This window comes from Thalassophryne amazonica, chromosome 17 (genome assembly GCF_902500255.1).
Source record: "Thalassophryne amazonica chromosome 17, fThaAma1.1, whole genome shotgun sequence".
Classification (NCBI taxonomy): domain Eukaryota; kingdom Metazoa; phylum Chordata; class Actinopteri; order Batrachoidiformes; family Batrachoididae; genus Thalassophryne; species Thalassophryne amazonica.
In genome coordinates this window covers 50,907,381-50,920,214 of record NC_047119.1, presented here as the reverse complement: position 1 = coordinate 50,920,214, position 12,834 = coordinate 50,907,381, and the positions used below count along the sequence as shown (strand labels likewise).

Below are 12,834 nucleotides of genomic sequence, written 5' to 3'. Positions count from 1 at the left end.
CTTTTCCCCTGAGGAATCACTGCGGTACTCTGCAACATATTGAGTGAGAGGTGGAGGTGGCATTCCCACCGTTGTTGTTACTGGGTGTACACACACCCACACTTGACTGTCTTTATTCTCGCCAGCAGTACCAGATCCGACAGTCAGGGACGGTGATCACCTGGGAATTCGGGACTTGGCGGCTCCAGTATTCACCAGGTTCTGTGGCGGCGGAAATCGTGTGGTTCCGGCTTTTCTCAGGACAGACGTCTTCTATCCTCGAGCCTGCCCACACGTCACCTTTGTGGATTGACTGTAATTATATTCTGAGATTGTCTGTATATTCGTTGTGCACATTTCACAACATTAAATTGTTACTTTTTGGCTCATCTATTGGCCATTCATTTGCGCCCCCTGTTGTGGGTCCGTGTCACTACACTTTCACAACACAGACATCAAGATCATCTGTTCCAACAATTGTGCCAAAGTTCCTGGAAGGTTTAGTCTTTTTGAAAAGCTCTGGAAGAAGACCAACACTGTCGCTTTCAGCTGAAAGTGGTTTAGATGGTCAGGAACAACCTAAGACCAGTCACTCATGAGACCAACCATGTTAGCAAAAGTGGAATCCCCACTAACCAGTATCTGTATGGTTTAGTAAGAACATTTCTCAAGCTAGATTTCACCTTCCGACGTATCTCCTGGCTACAATTTGATCTCATCCTGTGGTTACAGGTGCATTTAAGTGTTAAGAACCTCAGCCTGTAACTGGGACTACATGGTCACCTGCCATCAGTGCCATTGTATAACTGAGTGGTGTGGTTTCTAGTGAGATAAGAACACCAGAACTCTTATTAAACCAGTCCTCTGCCAGGCCACTCAAAAGGAAATCCTCACTAGTCAAGCTAGACCCTGGACTGCCTCCAGTTTAAGAATAAAGAACTCTGGACAAAAATCATTGGGTCTGTTCTCTGCATTGGGGTCACCTTTGTACTCACCTTTACAGCCTGGCATAGCAGCACCCTGACCTCATTGTGGGTTGGTGAATGGGTGAATGCAAGGTGTCATTATCAAGCACATTGAATATGTGCTTCAGATAATCAAAGCGCTGTATAAATGCAATCTAGTTATCTTGAAATGAAATCCAACCCCTTAACGTGGATCAGCACCACTATGCCATGGAATCCTCTCCACCAGATTCTGTGACAATCTGCTCGTGTTTTATTTTTATTATTATTATTCTGGTGGTGGTGGGAGAGAATAATAATCATAGATATGGATGCAAATGTATCCTTGCTGGTGGAGATGAAAATCCAGACTTTGTACATTTTCACATCACTTCATCCAGTAATTTTGAATCCTGGTCTTTAGGGGTCATTACCCTGCACAGTTTTCACATGCATGTGACCTCAAGTTAACTCAGTCAGCTGTCATCAGATAATCAAGAGGTGGTACTCTCTAGACTTAACCAATCAGGTGGAGGTAGAACATGGAGAAATGTAATGTGCATCTCAGTGGTCCCTGACCATGAAGTTGAGAACCACTGATGTCAACAAAGAAGACAATCATAGGGCTCATTTGTTTGTGATTTCCAGATGCAGTCAGAGGTTCCCAAAAAGATGATTTCCAAAAATTAACAAAAAAAGGTTTTACAGGAAGCATGCAAGCAGGATGCAGAGCTCAGTCATTTTTAATGCATGAAATTAACATTTCATGCATAATTTTTAATGATGGTGTTTGTTTCTGCAGGGCTGTCCTGGTGACCCTGGCCTGCCCGGGTTCAAAGGTGATAAGGTAAGAGGTGTGTTTTAACTGCTTATGATGACGTGGTAAGTCGGTCCAGTTGACCCGTCAGGGTTTCCGTGCACCTCTGCTATGTCTGTGTGAGTTATGAAGATGAAAGCTGAATAGGATCAGACGGCTCTCTTGTTTCAGAGCTCTAATTCCTACTAAATATTTACAAAGCCGCTGTTAACGGTAAAAACCATATGTCTGTTATTTATGAAAAGGACCCCAGACTCAAGCTTGTACTGTGATGTTTTCATACAAAATAACCTGCGATTTATTTTATTTTCCTACAGGGTAAGATGGGCTTTGAAGGGCGCCCAGGGAAGAAAGGGGTACCAGGACCTCCTGGACCAGCAGGTTTACCAACGCTCTACCTGTGGAGAAACACGGCTGAGGAATGGGCTGCTTTTCGGGTATGGCGGGAGTGAACACCTTCATTTATGTAGTGTGTTGTTGCACAGTTGCTGTTTACATTTTCTATGGAGAAACAAATTGGAGCCAGTTTGGGGGAAATCAAGTAAAAAGAAAGATTTATCACCGAAAGGTCTGCTCCATCATAACAATAAACTTGGAGAGCAATAGAATTTTTTTAAAGTAAGCTACAGTGGTAACCATGGTGACCACCTGACTTTGAAAAGGAAAAAAAAAAAACTCATTTCATCCTCCATGTAACTTCAAAACCATATACATGTTCAGAGGTGTCCAAATTCTTTCTTTTGAAGGACTGTAAATTAATCTGGAGGGGCAAAAGTAAAAGCTGACATGTGAATTACATGCACACAATGAAATATATTATAGTTTATAGAAAATGTAACTTTTTCAGTTTAAAATAAAAATGTCTAAAGAATAAATACACAATTTTTAAAATCTGCTTTAATCTGTGATGATGGTACTTTATTAATTAGCGGAGGTTTTTCAGTTTCTATGGTGGCCAAAACAAAGGAAGTGTGGGTGAAAAGTGGTCCATGACCCCTAAATTGGGCAGCACTGACTGAGAGTGAGATAGTGAGAGAGGAGGCAATGGATGCATGCATACAAAATCATCTCCACGTGGTTGTGTGGATTTGTGACCGTGTGATTGGCACTTTGGAACACATCACCAGATCCTCCACATTATCCTAACAACCTTTGGAATGTCTGACTTGTATCCAAGGAAGATGGTCAAACACGTTTAAAGGTCTTATCGTTACACTCTCTGAGTGAACATTCCAGGTGTTCCCTTACCAAAAAGTAGTACATGCAAGTATGTTTCAAGTATACTTCCAGTTTATTTTTTATATACTTATCAGTACTATTTTTTGGTAAGGGTTGTTCCACAAAATAAAAAAAACACAATGTCAAAAACATACCAGCTCTGAAGGCATGCAGGGAGGAAAAAATCCTGCAACTTCATCTGTAGTCTTTTATGGCTGTGATGTGGACCCTAATATACCCAAACTGACCATACAAAAGCCAAAAATGTCAGCAATATGTCCCCTACAACGTTATAGTTATCAAACATCTCTACTGTCAAAGGTCAATGTCACTTTTGAAGGAAATGTCACTCCATCAAGATGTCACAAAAACTGTAAAATGTTTTGACACTGAGTTGCATCCTTGGCATGTAAGTGTAGCTTTGATCTTTGGCCTTGACTGTTACTTGACCAGGTCAAGGGATCGCCACCGTAACACCAGTGTCGCAGACCAAGCGGTCCGCCCTGCCTCCACTGCACATGCGTCATTTCGGCGCTCTGAGACTGACTCTTTATATCCAAAGTGATCAAATGGATTAATGGAATTATTAACCATCAGATGACAAGGTAAAACCTCTTAAATCATTCTAAAGTCAGTTTTAAGCAGAAACGAGGCGATACTCGGTGACGCTTTGAAATAACCAACGCGCAGTGAACGCATCAGCTAGCAACTCATGTAGCTGCTGCACTCTGATCGCTTCCTCCGTCTTTTATGATGAAATAATGCTGAATTTATGTGGACATGATTGTTGTACAAAAGCTTCAGATATCTGTCGCTGAGATAGATGATGACTGGAGTTTGAAGCAGAAATGACGTGAGAATCTGTGAACCGCGGCTAATGACGCATGCACTGTGAAGGCAGGGCGGACCGATTTTTAGACACCAGGCTGTTGCAGATGGGTTTGTTTTGGTTGATGAACATGGGCTGCAGGTCTGTCTGGATGGTCACCCGTCAAGAACCAAAACTGGTCCACAATGTGGTGGATCCAGTCCTGCCTGACCTTTCCTTCACCTTCACAACCAGCAAGTTTAGGTCTCGGTTTTATCAGCTGTATCCCAGCTAATGTAAATATAAATGTCGCATGTTTTCCCATAAGGGGGACCAACTTTCTCTGAGGTCAAAGCCACATTTAAGATGAGCAGTTTATTGCATAAATGTGCGTAAATTGATGCCTGGCTGAATTCTAGTCCTGCACCTGCTTTCCCAGTTTTAACGATGACTCTGTTTCCATTCTTCTTGTAGCAAACCAGTTTCTTTCAGCTGCTTCGTGCCGGTTGGCCTGTAAGTGTGCTGTCTCTTTAGTTTTTGGACTTGGATTGGATTGTTTACATTGTTCCAGTTGATCTGAGGCTGGTATCTTCTTTGTGAGCTTGCAGACTCAAGAAGGCCCTACAGGACCACCTGGAGAGGCTGGCAGACCGGGCCCACAGGTTCGACATGAGCTACACTCACCAAGACAAACCCCTCAAAAAAATAAATAATAAATAAAATGTCACACTCTGTAATTACTTCACGATTTCTCTCTAGGGACCACGTGGTGACCCTGGAGACAGAGGTCAACCTGGGATACAAGGAGACATGGTACTAACATAAAACATAAAGTCCGTTTGTAATCAATGACATTCCAGAGTGTACACATTTTAAATCCCTCTCACACGTCACAAACTGTATAATTATTAATATTCAGAACTGTTTTTATGTCTGCTGTATTCTCTGCAGTAAAGGCTTTAAAGGTCTCATGCTTCATCTTTCACTCATTTCCCTGTAATTCAGTCTGACATTTTTAGTGTCTTTGAAGACTTCAGGGTGTCGTCTCAACTTACAGTTTATTTTATTCATAATCATTTTGAAGTCGGCTTTCGTGCTGACAGAATGTGAGATGAACAGTGCGTCTCTGGTGTTTGAAACTCCTCTATGATGCAGCTATATGTCTTCTTTATTGAAAAAGGAGCAATGAAATGGTTTCTTTCATGCCCGTATAAGAGAATCCATGTGACTACATTTCCACTTGATCCGGTTTTGTCATTTTTTATTGTGTAATTTAATACGTCTCACATTTTCTCCCAGTGAGACGCACATTTTCAAAGTTTATTCTGTTATTGAAAGAACATTTGATTGGGTTTAACGGCTCAAATTAGTAAAGTGGTAACTCAGACTGTGTTACCATAGAGTTTAAAAGCTTCTGAAAATACAGCGACCTAAACCAGGAAAGTGTGTGATGCTGTGTCATGGACTGTGTCAGTCAGAGGAGCTCCGCGGGTCCTTGTTGGAAAGAGTCCTGTTCTAAAGAACCAACCTGTGGTGTTGAGGACTCATGCTGTGGGGTTTTACTCCAGCACAGATATTTGGATGATTTCCTCTCTGTCATTTGTGGATGAATTGATTGACCGCGACCCCAATGACCTGAGCTGTCACCTGAATGATTGACCTTTGGCTGACCTTGTCTGGACAGTTCTGAATTCCACTTTCGTATGTTTGCTGAACTTTGTCCAGATCGGTTTGAATATCAAATCACTCCCATGACCTTGACCTATGTCAAAATAAGAGCAGTTCCTGAGTAGACTTTCATCTACATGCCAAGTTTGGTAGAAATCAACCAAAGAATATATGTCTGTTTGTCTGTCTGTGTAATACATCTGTCTATTCATCTGTCCATCTCTCATGTATTTGTCCATCTCTCCAGGTGTCTTTCCAGCTGTCTGTGTATCTGTCCATTTGTCTATGCATCTGTCAATTTCATTATACATCTGTCTATGTATCTATCCATTTGTCTATGCATCTGTCCATTTCATTATGCATCTGTCCATTTGTCTATGCATCTGTGTATCTGTCTATGCATCTGTCCATCTATCTATGCATCTGTCCATGTTTTTGTCCATTTGTCTATGCATCTGTCCATTTCATTATGCATCTGTCCATTTGTCTATGCATCTGTGTATCTGTCTATGCATCTGTCCATCTATCTATGCATCTGTCCATGTTTTTGTCCATTTGTCTATGCATCTGTCCATTTCATTATGCATCTGTCTATGTATCTATCCATTTGTCTATGCATCTGTCCATTTCATTATGCATCTGTCTATGTATCTATCCATTTGTCTATGCATTATGCATCTGTCTATGTATCTATCCATTTGTCTATGCATGTCCATCTGTCCATTTGTCTGTGCATCTGTCCATCTGTTTATGCATGTCCATCTGTCCATGTATCTATCCTTTTGTTTATGCATCTGTCCATCTGTCTATGCATGTCCATCTGTCTATCTGTCTATGCATCTGTCCATCTGTCTATGCATGTCCATCTGCCTATTTGTCTATGCATCTACCCATGTTTTTGTCCATTTGTCTATGTATCTGCCCATTTGTCTTTGCATGTCCACCTGTCCATTTGTCTATGTATCTGTACATTTGTCTATGCATCTGTCCATGTTTCTGTCCATGCATCTGCCCATCTGTACATGTATCATCTGCCCATTTGGCTATGCATCTGTCTATCTGTCTATGCATCTGTCCATGTATCTGCCCATTTGTCTATGCATCTGTCATCTGTCTGTGCATCTGTCCCTTTGTCTGTGGATCTGTCCATCTCTCTGTGTATCTTTTCAGCTGTCTATCTGTCCAGCTGTCTGTACGAGGTCTATTAGAAAAGTATCCGACCTTATTATTTTTTTAAAAAACCATATGGATTTGAATCACGTGTGATTGCGTCAGACAAGCTTGAACCCTCGTGCGCATGCGTGAGTTTTTCCACGCCTGTTGGTTGCGTCATTCGCCTGTGAGCAGGCTTTGAGTGAGGAGTGGTCCACCCCCTTGGCGGATTTTCATTGTCAGGAAATGGCGGAATGATTTGGGCTTTTTTTCCATCAGCATTTTTTCAGAAACTGTTAGAGACTGGCAGCTGGAAACCATTCGAAAAATTTATCTGGCTTTCGGTGAAAATTTTATGGGCTTCACAGAGAATAAGGACTGCTACTACAGCTTTAAGGACGGCTTTAAGGATGCTCGGCGCGCCGCGCTCCATGCCGCCATCAAGAGCCACAAACCACCGGATCATTTCTAAACGGATGGCTCTGTGGAGCCGGGACCGTCGTGTGCACTTTCTCTGGTTAAGAGCTGGACATCAGCCATTTTCCGTCAGATTTCACTTTTAACAAGAGATTTTGTCATGGAAAGCCGAGCGGAGGCTTCGCGTGTCACGACTGATTTGCTGATGGAGTGAGACAAAGGAACACCACCGTTTTGGTCTCACAGGACGACTTTGAGATGGCGTTCAGACAGCTGTCGGTGGGTTTTCCATCGAGTGATTATCCGAGAAATTGTGGATGTGCCTGGACATGCCAGAACATGTCCTGTGAGGCTTCATCACGGCGTTGCTGTGCGCCATGCGGCTCCACCGCGACACGCGGAATTCCTCCGTACGTCTGTCTCAATGTGCCGAAAAAGTGCTGATGTCCACGTCTTTTCGCAATTCCTGTGCTTGTCAGACGACGTCCAGGATAAAACACAGCGTCCAGTTTGGAAATGAACGGCACATTCCACTGTTACAGGAGTTTTTGTCATGGAAAGAGGAGCAGAGGCTCAGTCTGATCATTTAGTTGTAAAACATCTAACTGATCATCTGCAGAGGAATGGTCTATTTGAAGAGTTTCAGTCAGGGTTTAGAATTCATCATAGTACAGAAACAGCATTAGTGAAGGTTACAAATGATCTTCTTATGGCCTCAGACAGTGGACTCATCTCTGTGCTTGTTCTGTTAGACCTCAGTGCTGCTTTTGATACTGTTGACCATAAAATTTTATTACAAAGATTAGAGCATGCCATAGGTGTTAAAGGCACTGCGCTGTGGTGGTTTGAATCATATTTATCTAATAGATTACAATTTGTTCATGTAAATGGGGAATCGTCTTCACAGACTAAGGTTAATTATGGAGTTCCACAAGGTTCTGTGCTAGGACCAATTTTATTCACTTTATACATGCTTCCCTTAGGCAGTATTATTAGACAGCATTGCTTAAATTTTCATTGTTACGCAGATGATACCCAGCTTTATCTATCCATGAAGCCAGAGGACACACACCAATTAGCTAAACTGCAGGATTGTCTTACAGACATAAAGACATGGATGACCTCTAATTTCCTGCTTTTAAACTCAGATAAAACTGAAGTTATTGTACTTGGCCCCACAAATCTTAGAAACATGGTGTCTAACCAGATCCTTACTCTGGATGGCATTACCCTGACCTCTAGTAATACTGTGAGAAATCTTGGAGTCATTTTTGATCAGGATATGTCATTCAATGCGCATATTAAACAAATATGTAGGACTGCTTTTTTGCATTTGCGCAATATCTCTAAAATTAGAAAGGTCTTGTCACAGAGTGATGCTGAAAAACTAATTCATGCATTTATTTCCTCTAGGCTGGACTATTGTAATTCATTATTATCAGATTGTCCTAAAAGTTCCCTGAAAAGCCTTCAGTTAATTCAAAATGCTGCAGCTAGAGTACTAACGGGGACTAGAAGGAGAGAGCATATTTCACCCATATTGGCCTCTCTTCATTGGCTTCCTGTTAATTCTAGAATAGAATTTAAAATTCTTCTTCTTACTTATAAGGTTTTGAATAATCAGGTCCCATCTTATCTTAGGGACCTCATAGTACCATATCACCCCAATAGAGCGCTTCCCTCTGACTGCAGGCTTACTTGTAGTTCCTAGGGTTTGTAAGAGTAGAATGGGAGGCAGAGCCCTCAGCTTTCAGGCTCCTCTCCTCTGGAACCAGCTCCCAATTCGGATTAGGGAGACAGACACCCTCTCTACTTTTAAGATTAGGCTTAAAACTTTCCTTTTTGCTAAAGCTTATAGTTAGGGCTGGATCAGTTATGTTGCTATAGACTTAGACTGCTGGGGGGTTCCCATGATGCACTGAGTGTTTCTTTCTCTTTTTGCTCTGTATGCACCACTCTGCATTTAATCATTAGTGATTGATCTCTGCTCCCCTCCACAGCATGTCTTTTTCCTGGTTCTCTCCCTCAGCCCCAACCAGTCCCAGCAGAAAACTGCCCCTCCCTGAGCCTGGTTCTGCTGGAGGTTTCTTCCTGTTAAAGGGAGTTTTTCCTTCCCACTGTCGCCAAGTGCTTGCTCACAGGGGGTCGTTTTGACTGTTGGGGTTTTTCCGTAAATATTGTATGGCTTTGCCTTACAATATAAAGCGCCTTGGGGCAACTGTTTGTTGTGATTTGGCGCTATATAAATAAAATTGATTTGATTTGATTTGATCTAAGAGTCATCTGTCTGTCTATATTATATTTCTCTCTGTCTTTATATATTTAAATATATTGATCTCTCTCACACACTCTGACTCTCTTTCTCTAGCTTTATTTCCTTCTCTATATGTATCTATCATCTTTCTCTCCCTCATTTTGGGCTCTAACGTATCATCTGTCTCTCTTTCTCATTATCTCTCTGTGTCTCTATGTATGTCTATAGTCTATTATCTCGATCTCTCTCTCTGTCTCTTTCTCTTTTCTCCACATATACTAAGCCTGAAATAAAGTAAAGGCTATTAAATACATCAAACCATATTATCTTTGTCTGCATCTTAAAGTCAGAGTGGAATTAGAATTTGCATCCTTTCAGCAGCATAAACAGTGTAAATGTCCGATTTGTCCTCCAGCACAGGTGTTTTAGTCACTCACTGTGTTTTCCACCTGATGACTTACTGTGACTGATTCATTGTCTTGTCTGTCTGATTCTGCTTCATTGAGTGTTAAAAAAAAGTTGTCATTTATGATGTGATTGTCTTGGCCAGGAGCTCTCCACAGCCATGACCTTTCACCTGGTGTCTGTCCACATTTGCATTTCCACTTTGCTCATCACTTGGTCATAATTAGAGTACAAGTCTTTGCTGACAGATGCTTTCAAAACCGAGCATTGTCCTCCAGGGTGAGCGGGGTCCAAAAGGATTTACTGGACGAGCCGGGGCTCCAGGGAGGGATGGAGAAAATGGTGAAGATGGTCGGACGGGACCTCCTGGTGTGCCTGGACCTCAGGTAGACTGTGCTGTCTGTGTAGTGTGGGTGTGTTCTTTTAAGTGAAGGATGTTTGTGTATCCTGCATTTGCTGAAGTTATGTTTCTTTTATCCTGGCTGTAATTTCCATCAGGGGCCATGGGGCTACCGAGGAGAACGAGGGCCCAAAGGAGAGAAAGGTGCTGAGGTGAGGAAAGAAGAGCAGTAAATTATTTATCATTTGTGAAGTCTATAAGCACAGTTTATAATGATGTTTTTTATTTTTCACATTTAATTTCCACTGTGACACATTCCATAACATTTTCCAAAGAAAATGACACATTTTGTATGTTTTCACTTTGATGATTTGAACTAACATAAAGCGCCACAGCACCACCCCATTTTTCATCCTATTTATGGCAAAAAAAAAAAAAAAAAAAAAATCATATCCTTGAAGCTGGACAGTGTCAACTTGCTCCTCTTTTAACGAAGTCTCAGTAATTGCAATAACTGAAAAAATGTTTATTGGATATTTTTAAACAGTCCTGAATTTTAGAAAAGTTCATATTAAAGTGTATAATGGAGAATATCTCATTTGTCAATGAATATTCAGCAAATTCTTCAGTTAAGTATTTACAATGATGAATAGTGTTTTTTAAGAAAAAAGCACCCCAGATCAATATGATATTCAATATTATGAAATCTATGTTCAGTGTAATCAAATTTTTTTAAATTGAGCTCCTGTGCTGAAGTAAATTCAAGAGAATCAGTGTACATCATATAATTAAAAAAATTCACAAACCAAAAAAGCAGTTGAATTATGTCTAATTTCATGATGTAAACATATGCATGATATAAAAATTTCTCAAAATTTGTCCCACAACAAAAGAAAAAGTAAGGTCGCTTGGAATAAACAATAAAGAATCAATAAAGAACATTTTCCTCCTTAGTGTACAGTCACTTAAAGGTATCCAAATCCAAAAGCTCCCTTATCATCTTCCTCCGGGGTACTGTTTAATTTAATCCAAACTTTACAATTTCTGGTCAAGGTTGCTTGTATTTTTTTCTGTTTCCGAAGGGCTGTGGCTTGCTTTGCTATATCAGCATTTTTCTTTGTCACATGTTCGTTTATGTACACCTCTGTTCCTCTCAACATTTTTGTTTGTTGCAGTAACTCATTCTTAAGCTTTCTGGTTGTAAATCTGATAATAATGATCGGTTTAGACTTAAGGTGCCCTGACACTTGCACAATTTTGAGCAGCACAAACCTTTGTAAACCATTGCAAACTGTGCGCGGCTTCATGCAATTGCGCAAAGAAAATTTTGAAATGTTAAAAATCTCCGACCGGTGTTTGTGTTCAAATCTGTTGCGATGGCGTCCTCCATCCTAGTATATTGTTCCAATTCTTCAGCTCTATTTTCCAGGAGTCTGACTGTATTATCTTTTTCCTGCATCAATCTCCTGAGATCGCAAACCTCCTTCAGTAATCCGAGCAGTTCGGCTTGCTGTGTAACCACTCCACTGAGTGCCTCCAACATGAAATTTAATGACAGTTTAATCTCTTTCAAATCTTCGCCACTTACAGCTTTTTTTGTTGGCATGATGAACAGTTAAGAAATTAACAGTTTTACTTAGCTGGCTGCCACTGGAGCCTGGTCTCAGCTAGGTGCTATCTGGCTGTTGCCGGAGCCTGGTCATGGCCTGGAGGTAGCTGACTGCCACTGGGGCCTAGTCCCAGCCCGGAGATAGCTAGCCACTGCCGGAGCCTGGTCACGGCTCAGGGAGATAGCTGGTTGCTGCTGGAGCCTCGTCCCGCCTTATAGATAGTTGGCTGGCGCTGGAACCTGGTCCCGGCCTATAGATAGCTAGCCGCCATTGAAGCCTGATCCCAGCCTGGTGGTGACTGGCTGCCATTAAAGCTCGGGCCTAGCTGGAGGCCAGTCCCAGCCCAATAGTGTTTGGCAGCCATTGGAGCCTCCAAGCAGAAAGAACCAGTTCATTATTCATTAGCAGAAGATATTTATCCGAAATACTACGATAATCTATTACTCTTCCACCAGTGCGCCATGACTTCCCTTTTTTTCTCCTTCCAACATCCTCAACTCCGATTAATTTGTGCCGCTAACTTTATTTACAGGAGGTGGACCTGAACTTTTGCAAAGCTACACTACAAAGGACAGAAGACAAAAAACAAAATTTTACACAATTAATATAACTTTTGCTGTTCTTTCCCAGGGTCTCATTGGAGTTAAGGGCCCAAGAGGTGACACTGGAAAACCGGGTGAGAAGGTATTCATTCGAGCAACTCAATTATGAATTGTACTGAACTTGAATTTGTTTTCATTTTGATAATGGGCACTTGTCCCACATATGTTAGTTTGATTAACTGAGTCAGTATGTTAAAAACTATCACTTACATGGCCAACACACCGAAAACAAACAAACAAACAAAACAATCCCCATTTTGATCCTGAGTTTAAAAAAACATAATAATTCCATGATGGATTAAACATTTGCTCTGTTGTTGTTGTATAGGGGATGGGTTGAAGTTTGTTAATTTAAATAATAGTTGGGCAAAGGACTGTCTTTTCCAGACTATAAATTGCACTGCAGTATTAGTCCCATCTATCCAAAAATGCATCATGAAGTGGAAAAAACATATGTATATAAGTTGCATTTATTTTTGAAATTATTTGTGCATTTATTTGTGGTGCTGGTGCCTCACACAATAACAAGCAAAATTAATTAAATCAGCTTACAATCACACAATTTCTAGGAGAGTCACTGTGTTAGTGAGCAGAAGCTGACCGACTAATTAATGTTAATG

The 12,834-nt window shown here is 41.1% G+C and overlaps 1 protein-coding gene across 1 annotated transcript in view; it reads left to right on the top strand.

Annotated features, from left to right (window-relative positions):
- Window positions 1-12,834, top strand: part of si:ch211-196i2.1 (collagen alpha-2(V) chain) — a 184,442-nt gene that overhangs the window by 66,831 nt on the left and 104,777 nt on the right. The window contains exons 7-14 of the mRNA XM_034191797.1: window positions 1,726-1,770; window positions 2,058-2,177; window positions 4,241-4,279; window positions 4,375-4,428; window positions 4,526-4,579; window positions 9,941-10,048; window positions 10,161-10,214; window positions 12,243-12,296. Coding sequence (XP_034047688.1) covers window positions 1,726-1,770; window positions 2,058-2,177; window positions 4,241-4,279; window positions 4,375-4,428; window positions 4,526-4,579; window positions 9,941-10,048; window positions 10,161-10,214; window positions 12,243-12,296 — 528 coding nt within the window. The remainder of the gene's footprint in view (window positions 1-1,725; window positions 1,771-2,057; window positions 2,178-4,240; window positions 4,280-4,374; window positions 4,429-4,525; window positions 4,580-9,940; window positions 10,049-10,160; window positions 10,215-12,242; window positions 12,297-12,834) is intronic.